This window comes from Ranitomeya variabilis, chromosome 3, assembly GCF_051348905.1.
Source record: "Ranitomeya variabilis isolate aRanVar5 chromosome 3, aRanVar5.hap1, whole genome shotgun sequence".
NCBI classification, from domain to species: Eukaryota; Metazoa; Chordata; class Amphibia; order Anura; family Dendrobatidae; genus Ranitomeya; species Ranitomeya variabilis.
Window position 1 is genome coordinate 772,600,576 of NC_135234.1, and position 18,304 is coordinate 772,618,879.

The following is an 18,304-nucleotide window of genomic DNA, read 5'->3' on the forward strand; positions in this document are numbered from 1 at the left end:
AGAGCAAAAGATATTATATAAATTATAAGCAGAAGAAAACTAAGCAGTGTATGGGGGTGAGTCCGTTCCTCCTCGTGGTGCCCCTGGATAAAGCCTGATGCTGCAGGCCAAACTGAACGCGGACAAATGTAACTGTTTTGTGACAGGCAGAACGGAAGGTGTAATCTTCAAACTTTTATAGATAACAAGTACGGGAATGCCTGTCACAAATAAGAATATGATGAAGAAGTTGAATATGAAGAAGATAATAGTAAAATAAAAAGAATATGAACAATGTAACAAAAAAAATAATAGGTAGAAGATGAAGAAGAAGATGAATAAGGTGAAGAAGTTGATGTCAAGGAAGCTGATGATGAGGATAATGAAGAAGAAAGTGTGGGAGAAGTAAAAAAGAAGGTGAAGGGCGTGGAAGTAGTGAAACATCAATATCTGACAAAATAAAAAAAAAATTAACATAGTCAAAATCTTTCTAACGCCGAACGTCATAAAAAACAAAACAAAATCCTGCTATTCTATTAGATTGGGCTAAACCTCTGTGCCTTTAATGTCTCCGCCACGTCCCCCAATACATCCTACATTATTCTTAGTTGTTTTCCTTCATGTAGAATGAACCTACAAGTTAAGAAAGGGTTTATTTTAATTCCGATATTTTCGTCCTATTGACTTGCATTGGGATCGGGTATCGGTATCGGATTAGATCCGATACTTTGATGGTATCGGCCGATACTTTCCGATACCGATACTTTCCGATATCGGAAGGTATCGCTCAACACTACATACACTACATTACTGATCCTGAGTTACATCCTGTATTATACCCCAGAGCTGTGCTCACTATTCTGCTGGTGTAGTCACTGTGTACATACATTACATTACTGATCCTGAGTTACATCCTGTATTATACCCCAGAGCTGTGCTCACTATTCTGCTGGTGCAGTCACTGTGTACATACATTACATTACTGATCCTAAGTTACATCCTGTATTATACCCCAGAGCTGCACTCACTATTCTGCTGGTGCAGTCATTGTGTACATACATTACATTACTGATCCTGAGTTACCTCCTGTATTATACCCCAGAGCTGCACTCACTATTCTGCTGGTGCAGTCACTGTGTACATACATTACACTACTGATCCTGAGTTACCTCCTGTATTATACTCCAGAGCTGCACTCACTATTCTGCTGGTGCAGTCACTGTGTATATACATTACATTACATTACTTATCCTGAGTTACATCCTGTATTATACTCCAGAGCTGCACTCACTATTCTGCTGGTGCAATAAACAAGAGCGCGTGCACTACTGGATGGAGGTGCCAAGGTAGGTTCCCACACCTTACAATGGAAAAAATGAAAACCTTGCACTCAACTTGGATGCTCAAATAAATAGAAGCTTATAGAACTAGTCACCATGGTAACGTGCAATACAACGACCATCCGTACCAAAAAAGTGACCACTGACCCTTAGGGCCTATCATCAAATATACATAGCACAAAAGAAAAAAAGATGAAATGACGGTCCAACTCAAAAAAATAAATACAAATAAACTTTTATTTATACATAATATGACCAAAGTGCAGGGAAGGAAAAATCGGCACTAACAGAAAAACACTGAAAGCAGCAGCAGGAGGCGCATGCCCAGGACCATGTCCACTAAGTACATATTAGTCTAAAAGACAAGGTTCTCGTAGAAAATAACTAAGTAGACGGTACAAAATAATCACTAGAAAATTAGGAAAAATAACACAAAAACCCAGTATTATTCAATACATATAGATTGCGGCAAGAAAATCGATAATCCGCAACAATGCATAGCTATAATCAATTGGCGAGAGATCACACAGCCACAAGACCATTCTAACTAGAGTGATATATGCAGGATAGCTGCAATGGGTATGACCGTACACATGTGGAAACAAGATCACCAAAGATCTGGCTACAGCTAGTGTGCTTGTAATCATATAGCAAAAAATCATTGAAACTAATAAAAAGATAACACACGCTGAGCTCATAGAAAGCACTAAGGCCAACCATGTATGACAGTAATACCCTGTAATATACCAGCCACTAGAATCGCTGAAGTAACTCACCGCACAAAGAAGACAATGGTGCCTGGGGACGCGCCTCCGGGTCCCCAGGCACCATTGTCTTCTTTGTGCGGTGAGTTACTTCAGCGATTCTAGTGGCTGGTATATTACAGGGTATTACTGTCATACATGGTTGGCCTTAGTGCTTTCTATGAGCTCAGCGTGTGTTATCTTTTTATTAGTTTCAATGATTTTTTGCTATATGATTACAAGCACACTAGCTGTAGCCAGATCTTTGGTGATCTTGTTTCCACATGTGTACGGTCATACCCATTGCAGCTATCCTGCATATATCACTCTAGTTAGAATGGTCTTGTGGCTGTGTGATCTCTCGCCAATTGATTATAGCTATGCATTGTTGCGGATTATCGATTTTCTTGCCGCAATCTATATGTATTGAATAATACTGGGTTTTTGTGTTATTTTTCCTAATTTTCTAGTGATTATTTTGTACCGTCTACTTAGTTATTTTCTACGAGAACCTTGTCTTTTAGACTAATATGTACTTAGTGGACATGGTCCTGGGCATGCGCCTCCTGCTGCTGCTTTCAGTGTTTTTCTGTTAGTGCCGATTTTTCCTTCCCTGCACTTTGGTCATATTATGTATAAATAAAAGTTTATTTGTATTTATTTTTTTGAGTTGGACCGTCATTTCATCTTTTTTTCTTTTGTGCTATGGATGCTCAAATGAAGAATTTAATGTAGTACACCACAAAACGTTTCGGTCCAAAAGGCAGGACCTTCATCAGTTACTACAACATAAGGTGAGACACCACCAATAAATATATACAAAGAACCGAAAAAAAATAAAATAAGAAAATAAAGTATATACAACATCTGGTGTCATGATCTCTGCAGGCAGAGATCATAGCAAGCCTATAGAGGGACAAGCTCTCGGAAGATGGAACTATACTGACCATGAACTAAGCCTGCCGCGCAACTAGAAATAGCCAGGTAGCATTTCCTATTTATCGCTAGATGCCCAGCTCTGGCCTAAGACCTAAATAGCTAGCAGAGGGAAATATAAGACCTGGCTCACCTCTAGAGAAATATTCCAAAGAAGACAGTAGCCCCCCACATATAATGACGGTGAGTTCAGATGAAACAACAAACGCAGCAGGAAAATAGTCTTAGCAAATTTGAGGTCCGCTTACTAGATAGCAGAAGACAGATAGTATACTTTCATGGTCAGCAGAAAAACACTAACAAAACACCATCCAGAGATTACCTTAAACTCTGGCATTAACTCATAACGCCAGAGTAGCAATCCCTGATCAACGAGAGCTTTCCAGACACAGTAACAAAACTTCAGCTGTGAACTGGAACAAATAGGCAAAACAAAACATGGACAAAAGTCCAACTTATCTAGTAGTAGTCTAGAAGCAGGAACAAGCACTGAGAGGCATCAGATAACATTGTTGACCGGCAAGAAACCACCAGAGAAATGAGCTTAAATAGCGACACCCACTACTGATGGAATCAGGTGAAACAGGAAAGAGGATGACAGGTCCAATTCCACAAGCGGCCACCGGGGGAGCCCAGAATCCAAATTCACAACAGTACCCCCCCCTCAAGGAGGGGGCACCGAACCCTCACCAGATCCACCAGGGCGACCAGGATGAGCCCTATGGAAGGCACGAACAAGATCAGAAGCATGAACATCAGATGCATTGACCCAAGAATTATCCTCCTGGCCGTAACCCTTCCAGTTGACCAGATACTGGAGTTTCCGTCTGGAAACACGAGAGTCCAAAATTTTCTCCACAACGTACTCCAACTCACCCTCAACCAACACCGGAGCAGGAGGCTCAACTGAAGGTACAACAGGTACCTCATACCTGCGCAATAACGACCGATGAAAAACGTTATGAATGGAAAAGGACGCAGGGAGGTCCAAACGGAAAGAAACAGGATTAAGAATCTCCAATATTCTATAAGGGCCGATGAACCGAGGTTTAAACTTAGGAGAAGAGACCCTCATAGGGACAAAACGAGAAGACAACCACACTAAATCTCCAACACAAAGCCGAGAACCAACACGACGATGACGGTTGGCAAAACGCTGAGTCTTCTCCTGGGACAACTTCAAATTGTCCATAACCTGCCCCCAAATGTGATGCAATCTCTCTACCACCGCATCCACTCCAGGACAATCCGAGGATTCCACCTGACCGGAGGAAAATCGAGGGTGAAACCCCGAATTACAGAAAAACGGGGACACCAAGGTGGAAGAACTGGCCCGATTATTGAGGGCGAACTCTGCCAATGGCAAAAAAGCAACCCAATCATCCTGGTCAGCAGAGACAAAACACCTCAGATATGTCTCAAGGGTCTGATTAGTCCGCTCGGTCTGGCCATTAGTCTGAGGGTGAAAAGCAGACGAAAAAGACAAATCTATGCCCATCCTAGCACAGAATGCCCGCCAAAATCTAGATACAAATTGGGTACCTCTGTCAGAAACAATATTCTCAGGAATACCGTGCAATCGGACAACATTCTGAAAAAACAGAGGAACCAACTCAGAAGAAGAAGGCAACTTGGGCAGAGGAACCAAATGGACCATTTTAGAGAAACGGTCACAGACCACCCAGATGACAGACATCTTCTGGGAAACAGGCAGATCTGAAATAAAATCCATCGAGATGTGTGTCCAAGGCCTCTTAGGAATAGGCAAGGGCAACAGCAGTCTGCTAGCCCGAGAACTACAAGACTTGGCCCGAGCACAAACGTCACATGACTGCACAAAGACTCGCACATCTCGTGACAGAGAAGGCCACCAGAAGGATCTTGCCACCAAATCCCTGGTACCAAAAATTCCGGGATGACCTGCCAATGCAGAAGAATGTACCTCAGAGATGACTCTGCTGGTCCAATCATCCGGAACAAACAGTCTATCAGGCGGACAACGATCCGGTCTATCCGCCTGAAACTCTTGCAAGGACCGTCGCAGATCAGGAGAAACGGCCGACAAAATTACTCCCTCCCTAAGGATACCTGTGGGTTCAGAATTACCAGGAGAGTCCGGGTCAAAACTCCTAGAAAGGGCATCTGCCTTAACATTCTTAGAACCCGGTAGGTATGACACCACAAAATTAAAGCGAGAAAAAAATAAAGACCAGCGCGCCTGTCTAGGATTCAGGCGTCTGGCAGTCTCAAGATAAATCAAATTTTTGTGGTCAGTCAATACCACCACCTGATGTCTAGCCCCCTCGAGCCAATGGCGCCACTCCTCAAACGCCCACTTCATGGCCAAAAGCTCCCGATTCCCAACATCATAATTCCGCTCTGCGGGCGAAAATTTGCGAGAAAAGAAGGCACAAGGCCTAATGACGGAGCAGTCGGAACCTTTCTGCGACAACACTGCCCCAGCTCCGATCTCCGAAGCGTCAACCTCAACCTGAAAAGGCAGATTCACATCAGGCTGACGCAACACAGGGGCAGAGGCAAAACGGCGCTTAAGCTCCTGAAAGGCCTCTACAGCATGAGGGGACCAATTAGCAACATCAGCGCCTTGTCTGGTCAAATCAGTCAGTGGTTTAACGACATCCGAAAAACCAGCAATAAATCGGCGGTAAAAGTTGGCAAAGCCCAAAAATCTCTGAAGACCCTTAAGAGAGGAGGGCTGAGTCCAGTCACAAATAGCTTGCACCTTAACGGGATCCATCTCAATGGAAGAGGGAGAAAAAATATACCCCAAAAAGGAAATTTTCTGGACCCCAAAAACGCACTTAGACCCCTTCACACATAAAGAATTAGACCGCAGAACCTGAAAAACTCTCCTGACCTGCTGGACATGAGAGTCCCAGTCATCAGAAAAAATCAGAATATCATCCAGATATATTATCATAAATTTATCCAGAAAATCGCGGAAAATATCATGCATAAAAGACTGGAAAACTGAAGGGGCATTAGAAAGACCAAAAGGCATGACCAAATACTCAAAGTGGCCCTCGGGCGTATTAAATGCGGTCTTCCACTCATCCCCCTGCCTGATCCGCACCAAATTATACGCCCCACGAAGATCAATTTTAGAGAACCACTTAGCACCCTCTATACGAGCAAACAAATCAGTAAGCAATGGCAATGGGTATTGATACTTAACAGTGATCTTATTCAGAAGCCGATAATCAATACATGGTCTCAAAGAGCCGTCTTTTTTTGAGACAAAGAAAAACCCAGCTCCCAAGGGAGAAGAGGATGGACGAATATGTCCCTTTTCCAAAGACTCCTTTATATATTCCCGCATAGCAGCATGTTCCGGCACAGACAAATTAAACAAACGACCCTTTGGATATTTACAACCCGGTATCAAATCTATGGCACAATCGCACTCACGGTGCGGAGGTAACGACCCAAGCTTGGGTTCGTCAAAGACGTCTTGATAATCAGAGAGGAACTCAGGGACTTCAGAGGGAATGGACGACGAAATAGAAACCAAAGGTACGTCCCCATGAATACCCTTACATCCCCAGCTCAACACAGACATTGCTCTCCAGTCCAAGACTGGGTTGTGAGACTGCAACCATGGCAATCCCAGTACCAAATCGTCATGTAAATTATACAGCACCAGGAAACGAATAATCTCCTGGTGATCCGGATTGATACGCATGGTTACTTGTGTCCAGTATTGTGGTTTATTATTAGCCAATGGGGTGGAGTCAATCCCCTTCAGAGGAATAAGAGTCTCCAAAGGCTCTAAATCAAAACCACAACGATTGGCAAAGGACCAATCCATAAGACTCAGAGCGGCGCCAGAGTCAACATAGGCGTCCGTGGCAATGGATGACAAAGAGCAAATCAGGGTTACAGACAAAATAAACTTAGACTGAATGGTGCTAATGGAAACAGACTTATCAAGCTTCTTTGTACGCCTAGAGCATGCTGATATAACATGAGTAGAATCCCCACAATAGAAACACAATCCATTCTTCCGTCTAAAATTCTGTCGCTCGCTCCTGGACAGAATTCTATCACACTGCATACTTTCTGGCGTCTTTTCCATAGACACCGCCAGATGGTGCACCGGTTTGCGCTCCCGCAGACGCCTATCAATCTGAATAGCCATTGTCATGGACTCATTCAGACCTGCAGGCAAAGGGAACCCCACCATAACATCCTTAACGGCATCAGAGAGACCTTCTCTGAAAGTTGCCGCCAAGGCGCACTCATTCCACTGAGTAAGCACAGACCATTTACGGAATTTTTGGCAGAAAACTTCAGCTTCGTCTTGCCCCTGAGATAGTGCCATCAAAGTTTTTTCTGCCTGAAGTTCCAAATGAGGTTCCTCATAAAGCAAGCCCAAAGCCAGAAAAAACGCATCCACATCGCGTAACGCAGGATCCCCTGCTGGCAATGAGAAGGCCCAATCTTGAGGGTCACCCCTGAGCAAGGAAATCACAATCCTAACCTGCTGAGCAGGGTCTCCAGCTGAACGAGACTTCAGGGACAAATAAAGCTTACAATTATTTCGGAAATTCTGGAAGCTAGCTCTATTCCCTGTGAAGAACTCCGGCAAAGGAATTCTCGGCTCAGATACCGGAGCATGTACCACAAAATCTTGTAAATTTTGTACTTTCGTGATGAGATTATTCAAACCCGCAGTTACACTCTGGAGATCCATTATTGTCAGGTGCACACAGAGCATACAGAGATTAGGAGGAGAGAGAGAGAAAAGACTGCAGCAAGGCAGACTGGAGGAGAAAAAAAAAAAAAAATTTCAGCAGACTTCTTATAACTCTCCTTTCTCAACCTGGGTCTTTAACACTTTACTGGCCGGTCAAACTGTCATGATCTCTGCAGGCAGAGATCATAGCAAGCCTATAGAGGGACAAGCTCTCGGAAGATGGAACTATACTGACCATGAACTAAGCCTGCCGCGCAACTAGAAATAGCCAGGTAGCATTTCCTATTTATCGCTAGATGCCCAGCTCTGGCCTAAGACCTAAATAGCTAGCAGAGGGAAATATAAGACCTGGCTCACCTCTAGAGAAATATTCCAAAGAAGACAGTAGCCCCCCACATATAATGACGGTGAGTTCAGATGAAACAACAAACGCAGCAGGAAAATAGTCTTAGCAAATTTGAGGTCCGCTTACTAGATAGCAGAAGACAGATAGTATACTTTCATGGTCAGCAGAAAAACACTAACAAAACACCATCCAGAGATTACCTTAAACTCTGGCATTAACTCATAACGCCAGAGTAGCAATCCCTGATCAACGAGAGCTTTCCAGACACAGTAACAAAACTTCAGCTGTGAACTGGAACAAATAGGCAAAACAAAACATGGACAAAAGTCCAACTTATCTAGTAGTTGTCTAGAAGCAGGAACAAGCACTGAGAGGCATCAGATAACATTGTTGACCGGCAAGAAACCACCAGAGAAATGAGCTTAAATAGCGACACCCACTACTGATGGAATCAGGTGAAACAGGAAAGAGGATGACAGGTCCAATTCCACAAGCGGCCACCGGGGGAGCCCAGAATCCAAATTCACAACAATCTGGGTAATAATTATGGTGTCTCTGAGCAAAGAGATAACATGTCATGGTTAGGTTTTGTAGAATATATAGACAAATTGTCATCATGAGAAGAGAGGTCCCTAAATATCTTCTCCCCTGTTTCAGAAGAGCCCCCAATCTTAAGGATTCCCTGGTTAGAGCTGATATAGGCACCAATAAATCTGTACCTCGCCAACGTTTCCTGCAAAACCCACGTAAGGGAACTTTTCCTTGTCTCCACTGTTCCCAATGCCACAATGTCCTCAAAGGCCCCACGTTCCATCATCCTCATTCCGGTAAAATTTTTCATGTCCCCGATTTTTTCACCTGTGACTCGTCTTGGGTTATCTATCTATTAAAATGCCCATGTGGCCTGCTGTACGTGGGAGAGACGACGCAGGCCATCCGCGATCGTGTACAGAAAGTCCCCACAACTGTTGTGTCTGTTTCTTAAGTTCCCTCACAACTCGATTAGATGATGTTCTGCTAATCCTCCGTCCCTCCCTGGTGTTCTGGTTGGGACGGTACCCGTTTGACGGGTAGGCTCGGAGCTCTTCCGGGACCCTAGAGTCGCCCCTCTCCACAAGTTGCCCCCCAAGACTGCATAGGTGATTTAAGTTAGACAGCCCGCCTTAGACTGACTGTCCTGCCGCTGTTTGGAGTATTGCTTGAAGCTGAATGTTATGATACTCCCTCGGCGTTCCGGCCACCGGTAGTGCGCCTCAGTAGGATGTTGCTTCGGTCTTACAGCACGACTCCTACTGGTATTTCTCCTTTTGCGTGATCTCGTTTCTCACTCAGCACAATCTATCTCTCTTCTAATCCTTCCTTGGGCACCGCCGCTACCCGGAGCAGGCACGGTCCCGTTACGGTCGTTCAAGTTGCCAAGCCTCTGTCAGGATCCCACCCCTGACAGAGACCCTACTGCATCTTCCCCCACAACACCCTCTGCCACAAGGTGTTGCCTGGTTCCAACCCAGTCAGCTTTCTGATCTAACTTCCTGCCTGACCCCCAGTTTACCCACTATGGTGGGGAGTGGCCTAGTGAATAGAACCCTTAGCTCCCCCCGGAGGCCCAGCTGTGAAATGTATTGGTGTCTGTGATACCTGATCAGATGAACTCCTTCAGTGCCATCAGACGCACCATAGCTCCCCATAGTGGCGGAGCCACAGTACTGCAACGACCAGGACTCTGGGGCGCTGCACATACATTACATTACTGATCCTGAGTTACATCCTGTATTATACTCCAGAGCTGCACTCACTATTCTGCTGGTGCAGTCACTGTGTACATACATTACTGATCCTGAGTTACATCCTGTATTATACCCCAGAGCTGCACTCACTATTCTGCTGGTGCAGTCACTGTGTACATACATTACATTACTGATCCTGAGTTACCTCCTGTATTATACCCCAGAGCTGCACTCACTATTCTGCTGGTGCAGTCACTGTGTATATACATTACATTACTTATCCTGAGTTACATCCTGTATTATACTCCAGAGCTGCACTCACTATTCTGCTGGTGCAGTCACTGTGTACATACATTACATTACTGATCCTGAGTTACCTCCTGTATAATACTCCAGAGCTGCACTCACTATTCTGCTGGTGCAGTCACTGTGTACATACATTACATTACATAACTGATCCTGAGTTACATCCTGTATTATACTCCAGAGCTGCTCTCACTATTCTGCTGGTGCAGTCACTGTGTACATACATTACATTACTGATCCTGAGTTACCTCCTGTATAATACTCCAGAGCTGCACTCACTATTCTGCTGGTGCAGTCACTGTGTACATACATTACATTACTGATCCTGAGTTACCTCCTGTATTATACCCCAGAGCTGCACTCACTATTCTGCTGGTGCAGTCACTGTGTACATACATTACATTACTGATCCTGAGTTACATCCTGTATTATACTCCAGAGCTGCACTCACTATTCTGCTGGTGCAGTCACTGTGTATATACATTACATTACATTACTGATCCTAAGTTACATCTTTTAGTATGCCTGACATTTCTAGTTGTTACGTAATAATAGTTTTTGGATACAACATAGTAATAATATTTAAGGACAGTGACACAATCGGGGAGATTTATTACTCTAATGTAAGTATTTGTGACTACAGTGTGTCCGTAAAGTCATGGTGCACTTTTGACCAGTCACTGGAAGCAACAAAAGACGATAGAAATGTGAAATCTGCTCCAAATAAAAGAAAAATTCTCCCAGTTTCACACCTATTCAGTGCAGTTCGATGTGGGCTCCATTTGTTGCCCTCCACACATCCTAACGATAGTGGTTGCATGATGTCACAGACCTGGCAGTTTATTAATCAGAGTTTAGTTTATCAGGGGTTAATCTGACTGGGGGCTCAGCAACAGCTTAAATGAGTTTATGTTGTTTGATTGGTTCTTGAAATCTGTCATGAACAGGTGTGATCTGATTGGGCCAGAGAAAGGGCGCCAAAAGTGCACCATGACTTTACAGACACACTGTATAATACATTTTGTTGCAGGGTTGTATTGAACGTTTTGTCCCTTTAGTTTTCCGCATCCTCTGAGTATCATCAGTTTGTCCTCTGCTCTATTGCTTTCATCTCTCATATAAACTGATTAACATTTCTCATTCTTTCAGGTCTTCGTGGTTTGCCATGGTCTCCTCCAACTCTCTCAGCTCCTCCTCTCCGGCTACCTCAAAAGTTCAATCTCCACCATCGAGAAACGATTTGGGCTCTCCAGTCAGACATCTGGGATTCTTGCTTCCTTTAATGAGGTGACTGTAACCCACCCAGAAATGCTATTCCATTGGAATGCTGCTCCAAACACCCAGAAGATGCCCAGATCCTCTGTCCAAGTCAACGACCAGCTCCTGCAGCCACAGTCCTCCAAATGTATCCACATCTTCAGACTCTGCTGACTGACGACCCTTCTACTGTGATGTGCTGCTCCCCAAATTATTATGTAGGGGGATGACAAAACAAAAACGCTAATCCAACATCCATTATCCTCCACATGAGTAGAAAATGTAGGATGGTCCAACGGAAGCATCAAAATCCAGATCCCAATATGAATTTTGAACTCAGTCTAGACCTTTTATAAACTACAGACCTTCTCAACGAATATAGACTTCAGAATAAGTTTAGAAATCAAGCCCCTAATCTTCCATACCAGGTCTCATATACTTGGCTACTAAATTGTTTTAAACTGTAAATCCAACCCATAGACCATTACTGACCCCAACATTCAGGAGGAATTCTAAATCAATTGCATAATAAACCCAGATCCCAGATCAATAGAAATAGACAGACCCCTGACTATGCCTACGTAATTCAGACCTCAGAACCACATAGTCTAAATAAATTTTGATCTCAGACCTGACCCAATTATTTTTTTTGCTCTGGTCAAGGGGTCTATATTTATTTCCTGTGTGAATTGAATTGCATCTAATCTTTCCGTTTGTGCCCCTCTGAAGTCAGCATGAAGAACACCATAGTCATTAGTAGGGATGAGCCAACTCGTACTGTAGTCCGTGAAAAGTTTGTTATATTGTTCGGAGTTCAGGTGCTTAATAAAGCTTGTTAAAAGACTGCAGCGCAGCCAATCAACAAACATTTAGGCTGTGGGCACTTCCGCAGTCATCACAGTCATGCCAAGCATACATAGGACTGTGTAAAATAAATAAATAATGAAAAAAATGACGAGGGGTCTCTCGTATTTTTAATAACCAGCCGAAAGAAATCAGACAGCTGTGAGCTGGTCTTATTATGCTGGGAAAGGGCCAATATCCATGGACCAGCTGTCTGCCTTGCCTTTGCTGGTTATTAAATATGGGGGACCGCCCACCCAAAAATGACATGGGGTCCCCCTATTTTTAATAACCAGCTAAGGCAAAGTAGACAGCTGGGGGCTGATATTGATAGGCTGGAATGTCTTTGGATATTGGCCCCTTCCCAGCCTAATAAGACCAACCCTCAGCCACCCCAGAAATGTCGCGTCCATTAGATTCTCCAATTCTGGCACTTAGCCTCATCTCTTCCCGATTGCCCTGTTGTGGTAGCAATCTGGGTAATAGTTTTTGTGGTTGATTAGTTAGTCAACCCCACATCATTTTTTCATGTATTTATTTATTAACAAGTACAGTAAACTACACATGCAAGGAACTGTTCCACTCCTCCACTTGGACCTTTGTCTTCCGGTTCAAGATTATTATTATTTTGTATATTTTTTTAATCTGTTATTTATTAGTAATTTTCCTATCCACATTTGTTTGCCAAGTTCTGGTACTGAAACCGAACTTTGGACTAAAGTTCAGCCGAACCTGACGAACCTGAACTTCCTTGGGTCTGCTCATCCCTAGTCATTAGTATTCGCCTTTTACCCCTTGAGGCCACCAGTTGAGATGATTGTGAGGTCCTTCTTCCTTCTATTCAGATCATTCCGTAAAGTTATATTGTAATCCTTACTATTATCATTATATATGGTGTGTTATTACTGCATTATCTCATAAGAAAGATACTTTACTGGTAAGAGATTGCTCCAGAGTCACCTCCAAATGGACTTGTCTTTCGCTAGACCTTTTATGGCCCATTATTCTGACCAAACCTTGGTCCACCAGGGCATACTCTGCTATATTCTCGGGCCAGTTTAATCTTTTTGACTTGATACCATTTAGATGGATTATCTGTTTATTATTTTAGAAGCAATTATCTTTCCAATTGATTAAGGGACTTTTGGCCAGGACATTGCCCATGTGGACAGGCATTATGATTCACCCCAAAATCTCACAATGGGGGGAGGCCTTACTTGGTGCCAGACTCTTGACTCTGACCTCTATGAAATTTTTTTTTTTAAATGACTGCATGCTACATGAGATTTTAGTGATGAAACCACAATATCTGCTCATGCTCCTCTTCATGGAAGTGTTACGTATGCTATTCCTCACAAGATAAGTTGCAGTTTAACATTAATTGATGTTGAAATTTGTGACAATCAAAAAAATGCAAGGGTTTTTCTCATTGATTCATCTGCAAAGTGCACAATGAGTATCAGTCTTTCTATTATAGAAGGAAGCTGAGCAATCTCACACCCCATGTCCATGGCTGGAACATGCCAGGCCTCCTGCCTCAATAGTAACCATGATGACACAAACATAAAAAGGCTTTCTGTGAGACAACATTGATGTCATTAGTCTGTACTTAGCAGAAAGAAGGAGTTGCATTGTTGCAAGAAGTAGCACTCAACTTACTGCTGCAAGAAGTAGCACTCAACTTACTGCTGCAAGAAGTAGCACTCAACTTACTGCTGCTTTCATCCTTTTGGCTTTACCTTGTACTTCAGCTCAGCTTTCAATGGGGATGAGCTGCAGTTCTAAACACAGCCACATGGACGACAGTGGCACTATGTTGGGTACCGGTATTGAAATAAAATAGTCAGAAAATCCATCTTGCCCAACTCTTGCTAATAGAACTGTACGTTAGTTACAATGTAGACATTTCACATCTGCAGCCTGCATGTATCAGAAAGCACTGCAAGCTGCTCAATTCTAAATACAAATACCACTGATGCATATCAATCAAGACCTATCACAGGGATACACCCTTATAATGGACATAGAGAAATACAGGGCACAAACTCCACTGCTAATCATATCCTACAAAGAACCACGGAGTACGAATAAACCCAAAGGCATCATTTACTAAAAAGGGTAACAATTTTTATTATAAATATTAAATACACATAAATACAGACTTGACATACAAGGTACACGTATAGCTCATATACGGCAGACAAAAACCACTGAAAATAACACCCAGGGCAAAGAAAAGGCAAGAGCCTATGGCCACTAGGGACATGTCAGACTATCAATCAATATAAAGTATACCATAAAGGTGCATAGTGCAATAAAATCACACATGTGCCTAGTGGAGCCATATAGGTAACTACTTTTCAATCCTAAAGTAGGCTAAACTAGAAGTGAAGCTATGCCTGTCTTACCCAAAAAAAGAATCGGTGCCAGTGTCTGTCCGGCGGCCCCGAAGCGCGTTTCGCGTAGGCTTCCTCGGGGGGTCAATTCTGTTCAACCCTGACAGTCTGGCCTCCCAGTCGACTCTGCCTAGAGCTATACCTTTCTTCTGAAAGTGAATGTAAGCTGAATCCTGAAATGATTTGTTATGTATGATCCGATTTACATTCAGGATAAGACAGGAGGGCTTGAAAAGGGAGCCAACCGGAAACCCAAACTTTTTGTCATGATCCAGTCTGGGGTTTGTTTCTGATTATTCTCTCTGTTGTGATCCGGTGACCTTGGAGCCGCATGAAACTTTCTCTGGAGTCGGTGGAACCTGTACTGACCGCAGATCCTGAACTAACACCGCAACTAGAAGTAGCCGTGGGGTGTGCCTAACAACCCTAGACACCTCGACACAGCCGGAGGACTAAATACCCCTATAGATGGAAATAGGAATGCTATCTTGCCTCAGAGCAGACCCCCAAAGGATAGGCAGCCCCCCACGAATAATGACTGTGAGAAGGAGAAGATAAGACACACGCAGGTAGAAAACAGGATTTAGCAAAAGAGGCCACTCTAGCTAAATAGGAAAGGATAGGACAGATTACTAGGCGGTCAGTATTAAAACCCTTCCAAAAATATCCACAGCAGATAATACAAAAAGTTCCACAATCTAACTAAAGACATGGAATGTATATCTGCCACTCCAGAGAATCCAGCAAGACTGAGAAAATACTGACACAATCTAAGCTGGACAAGAAAACACAAAGAATAGCACTGAATTGTGAAACACACAGCATGTGTGTCACAGGAAAAAAAAACCAGACACTTATCTTTGCTGATTTGGCAGGAAGGCAGGAGGAACCAGGTAGAGGTCCTACACCTCCCAACAACAATTGACAACTGGCAAGGACTAATGAATCCTGCACACCTAAATTCCCCAGTCAGAACTGCAATCAGCAGATACACCTGACCAGGACTGCAACTCAGGGACAACTGCATTACCACCTACAACCACCGGAGGGAACCCAAAAGCAGAATTCACAACATCTCTCCCCTGGCCTTGTTTTGGGATCTGTCTGGCTATTTCAGTCCACTGTTACCTGCAAGCAGTGTCAGTTATACTTCCTGTCTCTGGCTTAAGCAGCTGACCCCATTATACCCTGATTTATCCTCTGCCCGTTAACCTAGGTCCCGATCCTGTGTTCCCGTGACTTCGCTCATTGTTGTACTCGCTCCCCGCATTGTGAACCCTTGGTATTTGACTTGGCTTGTTCTCTGACCTGTTTGACTGTCTTGCATTTCTGGCTTTCCTCCTCCCATTCGGCTCTGACTTCTTTGGCTTGTTTCTGACCACGTGTATTGCTGTGACCTCTGGTACCTCATTCCCTCTCAGTTGCTGACCCGGCTTTGTCTTACTACTCTTTCGCCACCTAGTGGCTCCTGCCTGCTGCTCTGCGATTTCACTGTGAGTGTACCTATTTTCCTTCACCCCCTGGTGGAGGTTGTGTACTACTGCACTGCAGCAGGCATTACACTGTTGTGATTGATTGGAATGAGCAGCTTGCAATGTGCTGTAATATATGCAAGATGCAAAAACAAAATTGTTAACAGTTTTCAATTAAAACCAATTATAAAAACGTTTTCTCATATATTTGAGAATTTTCAGGTCATTTGTAACTTTTCTGTTACTTTTGGTTTCAGATCGGGAACACCTTGCTCATCGTCTTCGTCAGCTACTTTGGAAGCAGAGTCCACCGACCGCGGTTCATCGGTGCTGGGGCTCTGATTGTCTGCGCTGCTGGATTCATCATGTGTCTACCTCACTTCATCATGGGACAGTATGAATATGACAAATCTATTGCCAGTAAGTAAAGAGTTTGGGGAACTATCCTACTGGGCTGTGCCTATAGGATGTAAGAAACCTGAGAGGACAAAAAAAAGTATAGATATACAAGGAGCTTCATGGATGGGAATTCTTGTGTCCCCGGGATGCTGAGGAGGACATGTATGCTTTCCTTGTGTTCTAGCTATGAGTTTAGTATTTGTGATCCTGTTGGTCAAGGGGTAGTTGAGAAATTAATTTCCGTTATTTAATATATAAAGGAAATGGGTAATATCAGCATCCCTAGTGGTCAAGTGTAATAGAGGGACTCATGCCTACTTCCTCAGTGATCTACCGGGGACATTAATGTTTGTTTCCCTAATGGTCTAGGGTAATGGAGAGGTGAATACCTGGTGGCCTAGAGCAATGGAGGAGGTAATGATTTTCTTTGGTGGTTTAGGAAACCATTTGACAGATCAATATGGCCTCTCAAGAATAAAGTACTGCAATTAAAAAGAAAAAGAACTGTTCTTGTAGCAGAGGGGTTGATATCTACTTCATTAGGGATGTAGGATAATGGAGGATTTAAAGCTTCCCTGAAGGTCTAAGCTAGTGAACAGGTGAATAAAACCTTCCCTGGTGGCCTAGAGCAACGGATGAAACCGACATCGGCTCATCTACAAGAGCCTCAAACCCTCAGTGTACCTGATGCAACACAGTGCGGAGAGGAGACACCAACCATTGGAAGACAAGAGCCGACTATGGAGATACTCACCCTCTTCTCTCTCCCACTCTCTATAACAGGTGTCTACAGTAACTCAACAGATATCTGTCAGCCCGGACCAATAAACCAAAGTCCCAGGAGCGACCAGTGTGTGACGAAGGCTCAGAAAGGCAACATGGATGTTCTGTCCATTCTCTTCATCGGGCAGATCCTGCTCGGCATCGGTAGCGTGCCCATACAGCCATTTGGAATTTCCTACATTGATGACTTTGCCAGCAAAAGAAACTCTCCTCTGTACATAGGTAAAATCAGCAACACAGGCTTGTTAAATATGAGAAAATGATTGGGTGTAAAAAAACATGAACTAATGACTATTTCCCAATTGTGAGCTGAGTATTATTATTTATAAGAGCCCATTGATTCCATGGTGCTGCACACGAAGACGGTTACATACAAGATAGGGATGTAGATTACAATGAAAAAACTGATAGTGACCCACTGGTGCAGAAAGGAGAGGACCCTGTCCTTGGGGGCCTACAGTCTACAGGATAGTGGGAAGGAAACAGTAGGTCAGGGGTTGAAGTAGCTCCGGTAGTGGTGAGGTGGCCTTGTGGTCATTGCAGGTTGTAGGCTTTCTTGAAGAGATGGGTTTTCAGATTCCAATCCATAATGTAAAAAAGAGGACAGCGCCACAACGGTCAGTGATGAGAAAAAACTTACAGCTTTAATCTGCCAACTGCGGCGACGTTTCGGTATAAACCTTTATCAAGCTTGATAAAGGTTTATACCGAAACGTCGCCGCAGTTGGCAGATTAAAGCTGTAAGTTTTTTCTCATCACTGACCGTTGTGGCGCTGTCCTCTTTTTTACATTATGGATTGGACTTTTTAGCTGGGCTGACCCCCTGGCAAGGACTTGCGTCCACAGGCCTAGGAAGGCTGTAAGGGACATAGGGTGCGGTTTAACCTATTTTTTGGGTTTTCAGATTCCGTCTGAAGGTTCCGAATGTGGTGGATAGTCGGACTTGTTGGGGCACAGAATCCCAGAGGATGGGTGATGCTCAAGAGAAGTCATAGAGGCGATTGGGTGAGGAACATATGTGTGTGGAGGAGAGAAGGAGGTCTTCGAGGATTGAAGATTA

At 43.7% G+C, this 18,304-nt stretch overlaps 1 protein-coding gene across 5 annotated transcripts in view; it reads left to right on the forward strand.

Moving 5' to 3' along the window:
- Nucleotides 1-18,304, forward strand: part of SLCO2B1 (solute carrier organic anion transporter family member 2B1) — a 218,952-nt gene that overhangs the window by 104,216 nt on the left and 96,432 nt on the right. For all 5 annotated transcript variants that reach the window (XM_077298837.1, XM_077298836.1, XM_077298835.1 and 2 more), the window contains exons 3-5: nt 11,244-11,381; nt 16,320-16,482; nt 17,245-17,466. In XM_077298837.1, coding sequence (XP_077154952.1) covers nt 11,244-11,381; nt 16,320-16,482; nt 17,245-17,466 — 523 coding nt within the window. The remainder of the gene's footprint in view (nt 1-11,243; nt 11,382-16,319; nt 16,483-17,244; nt 17,467-18,304) is intronic.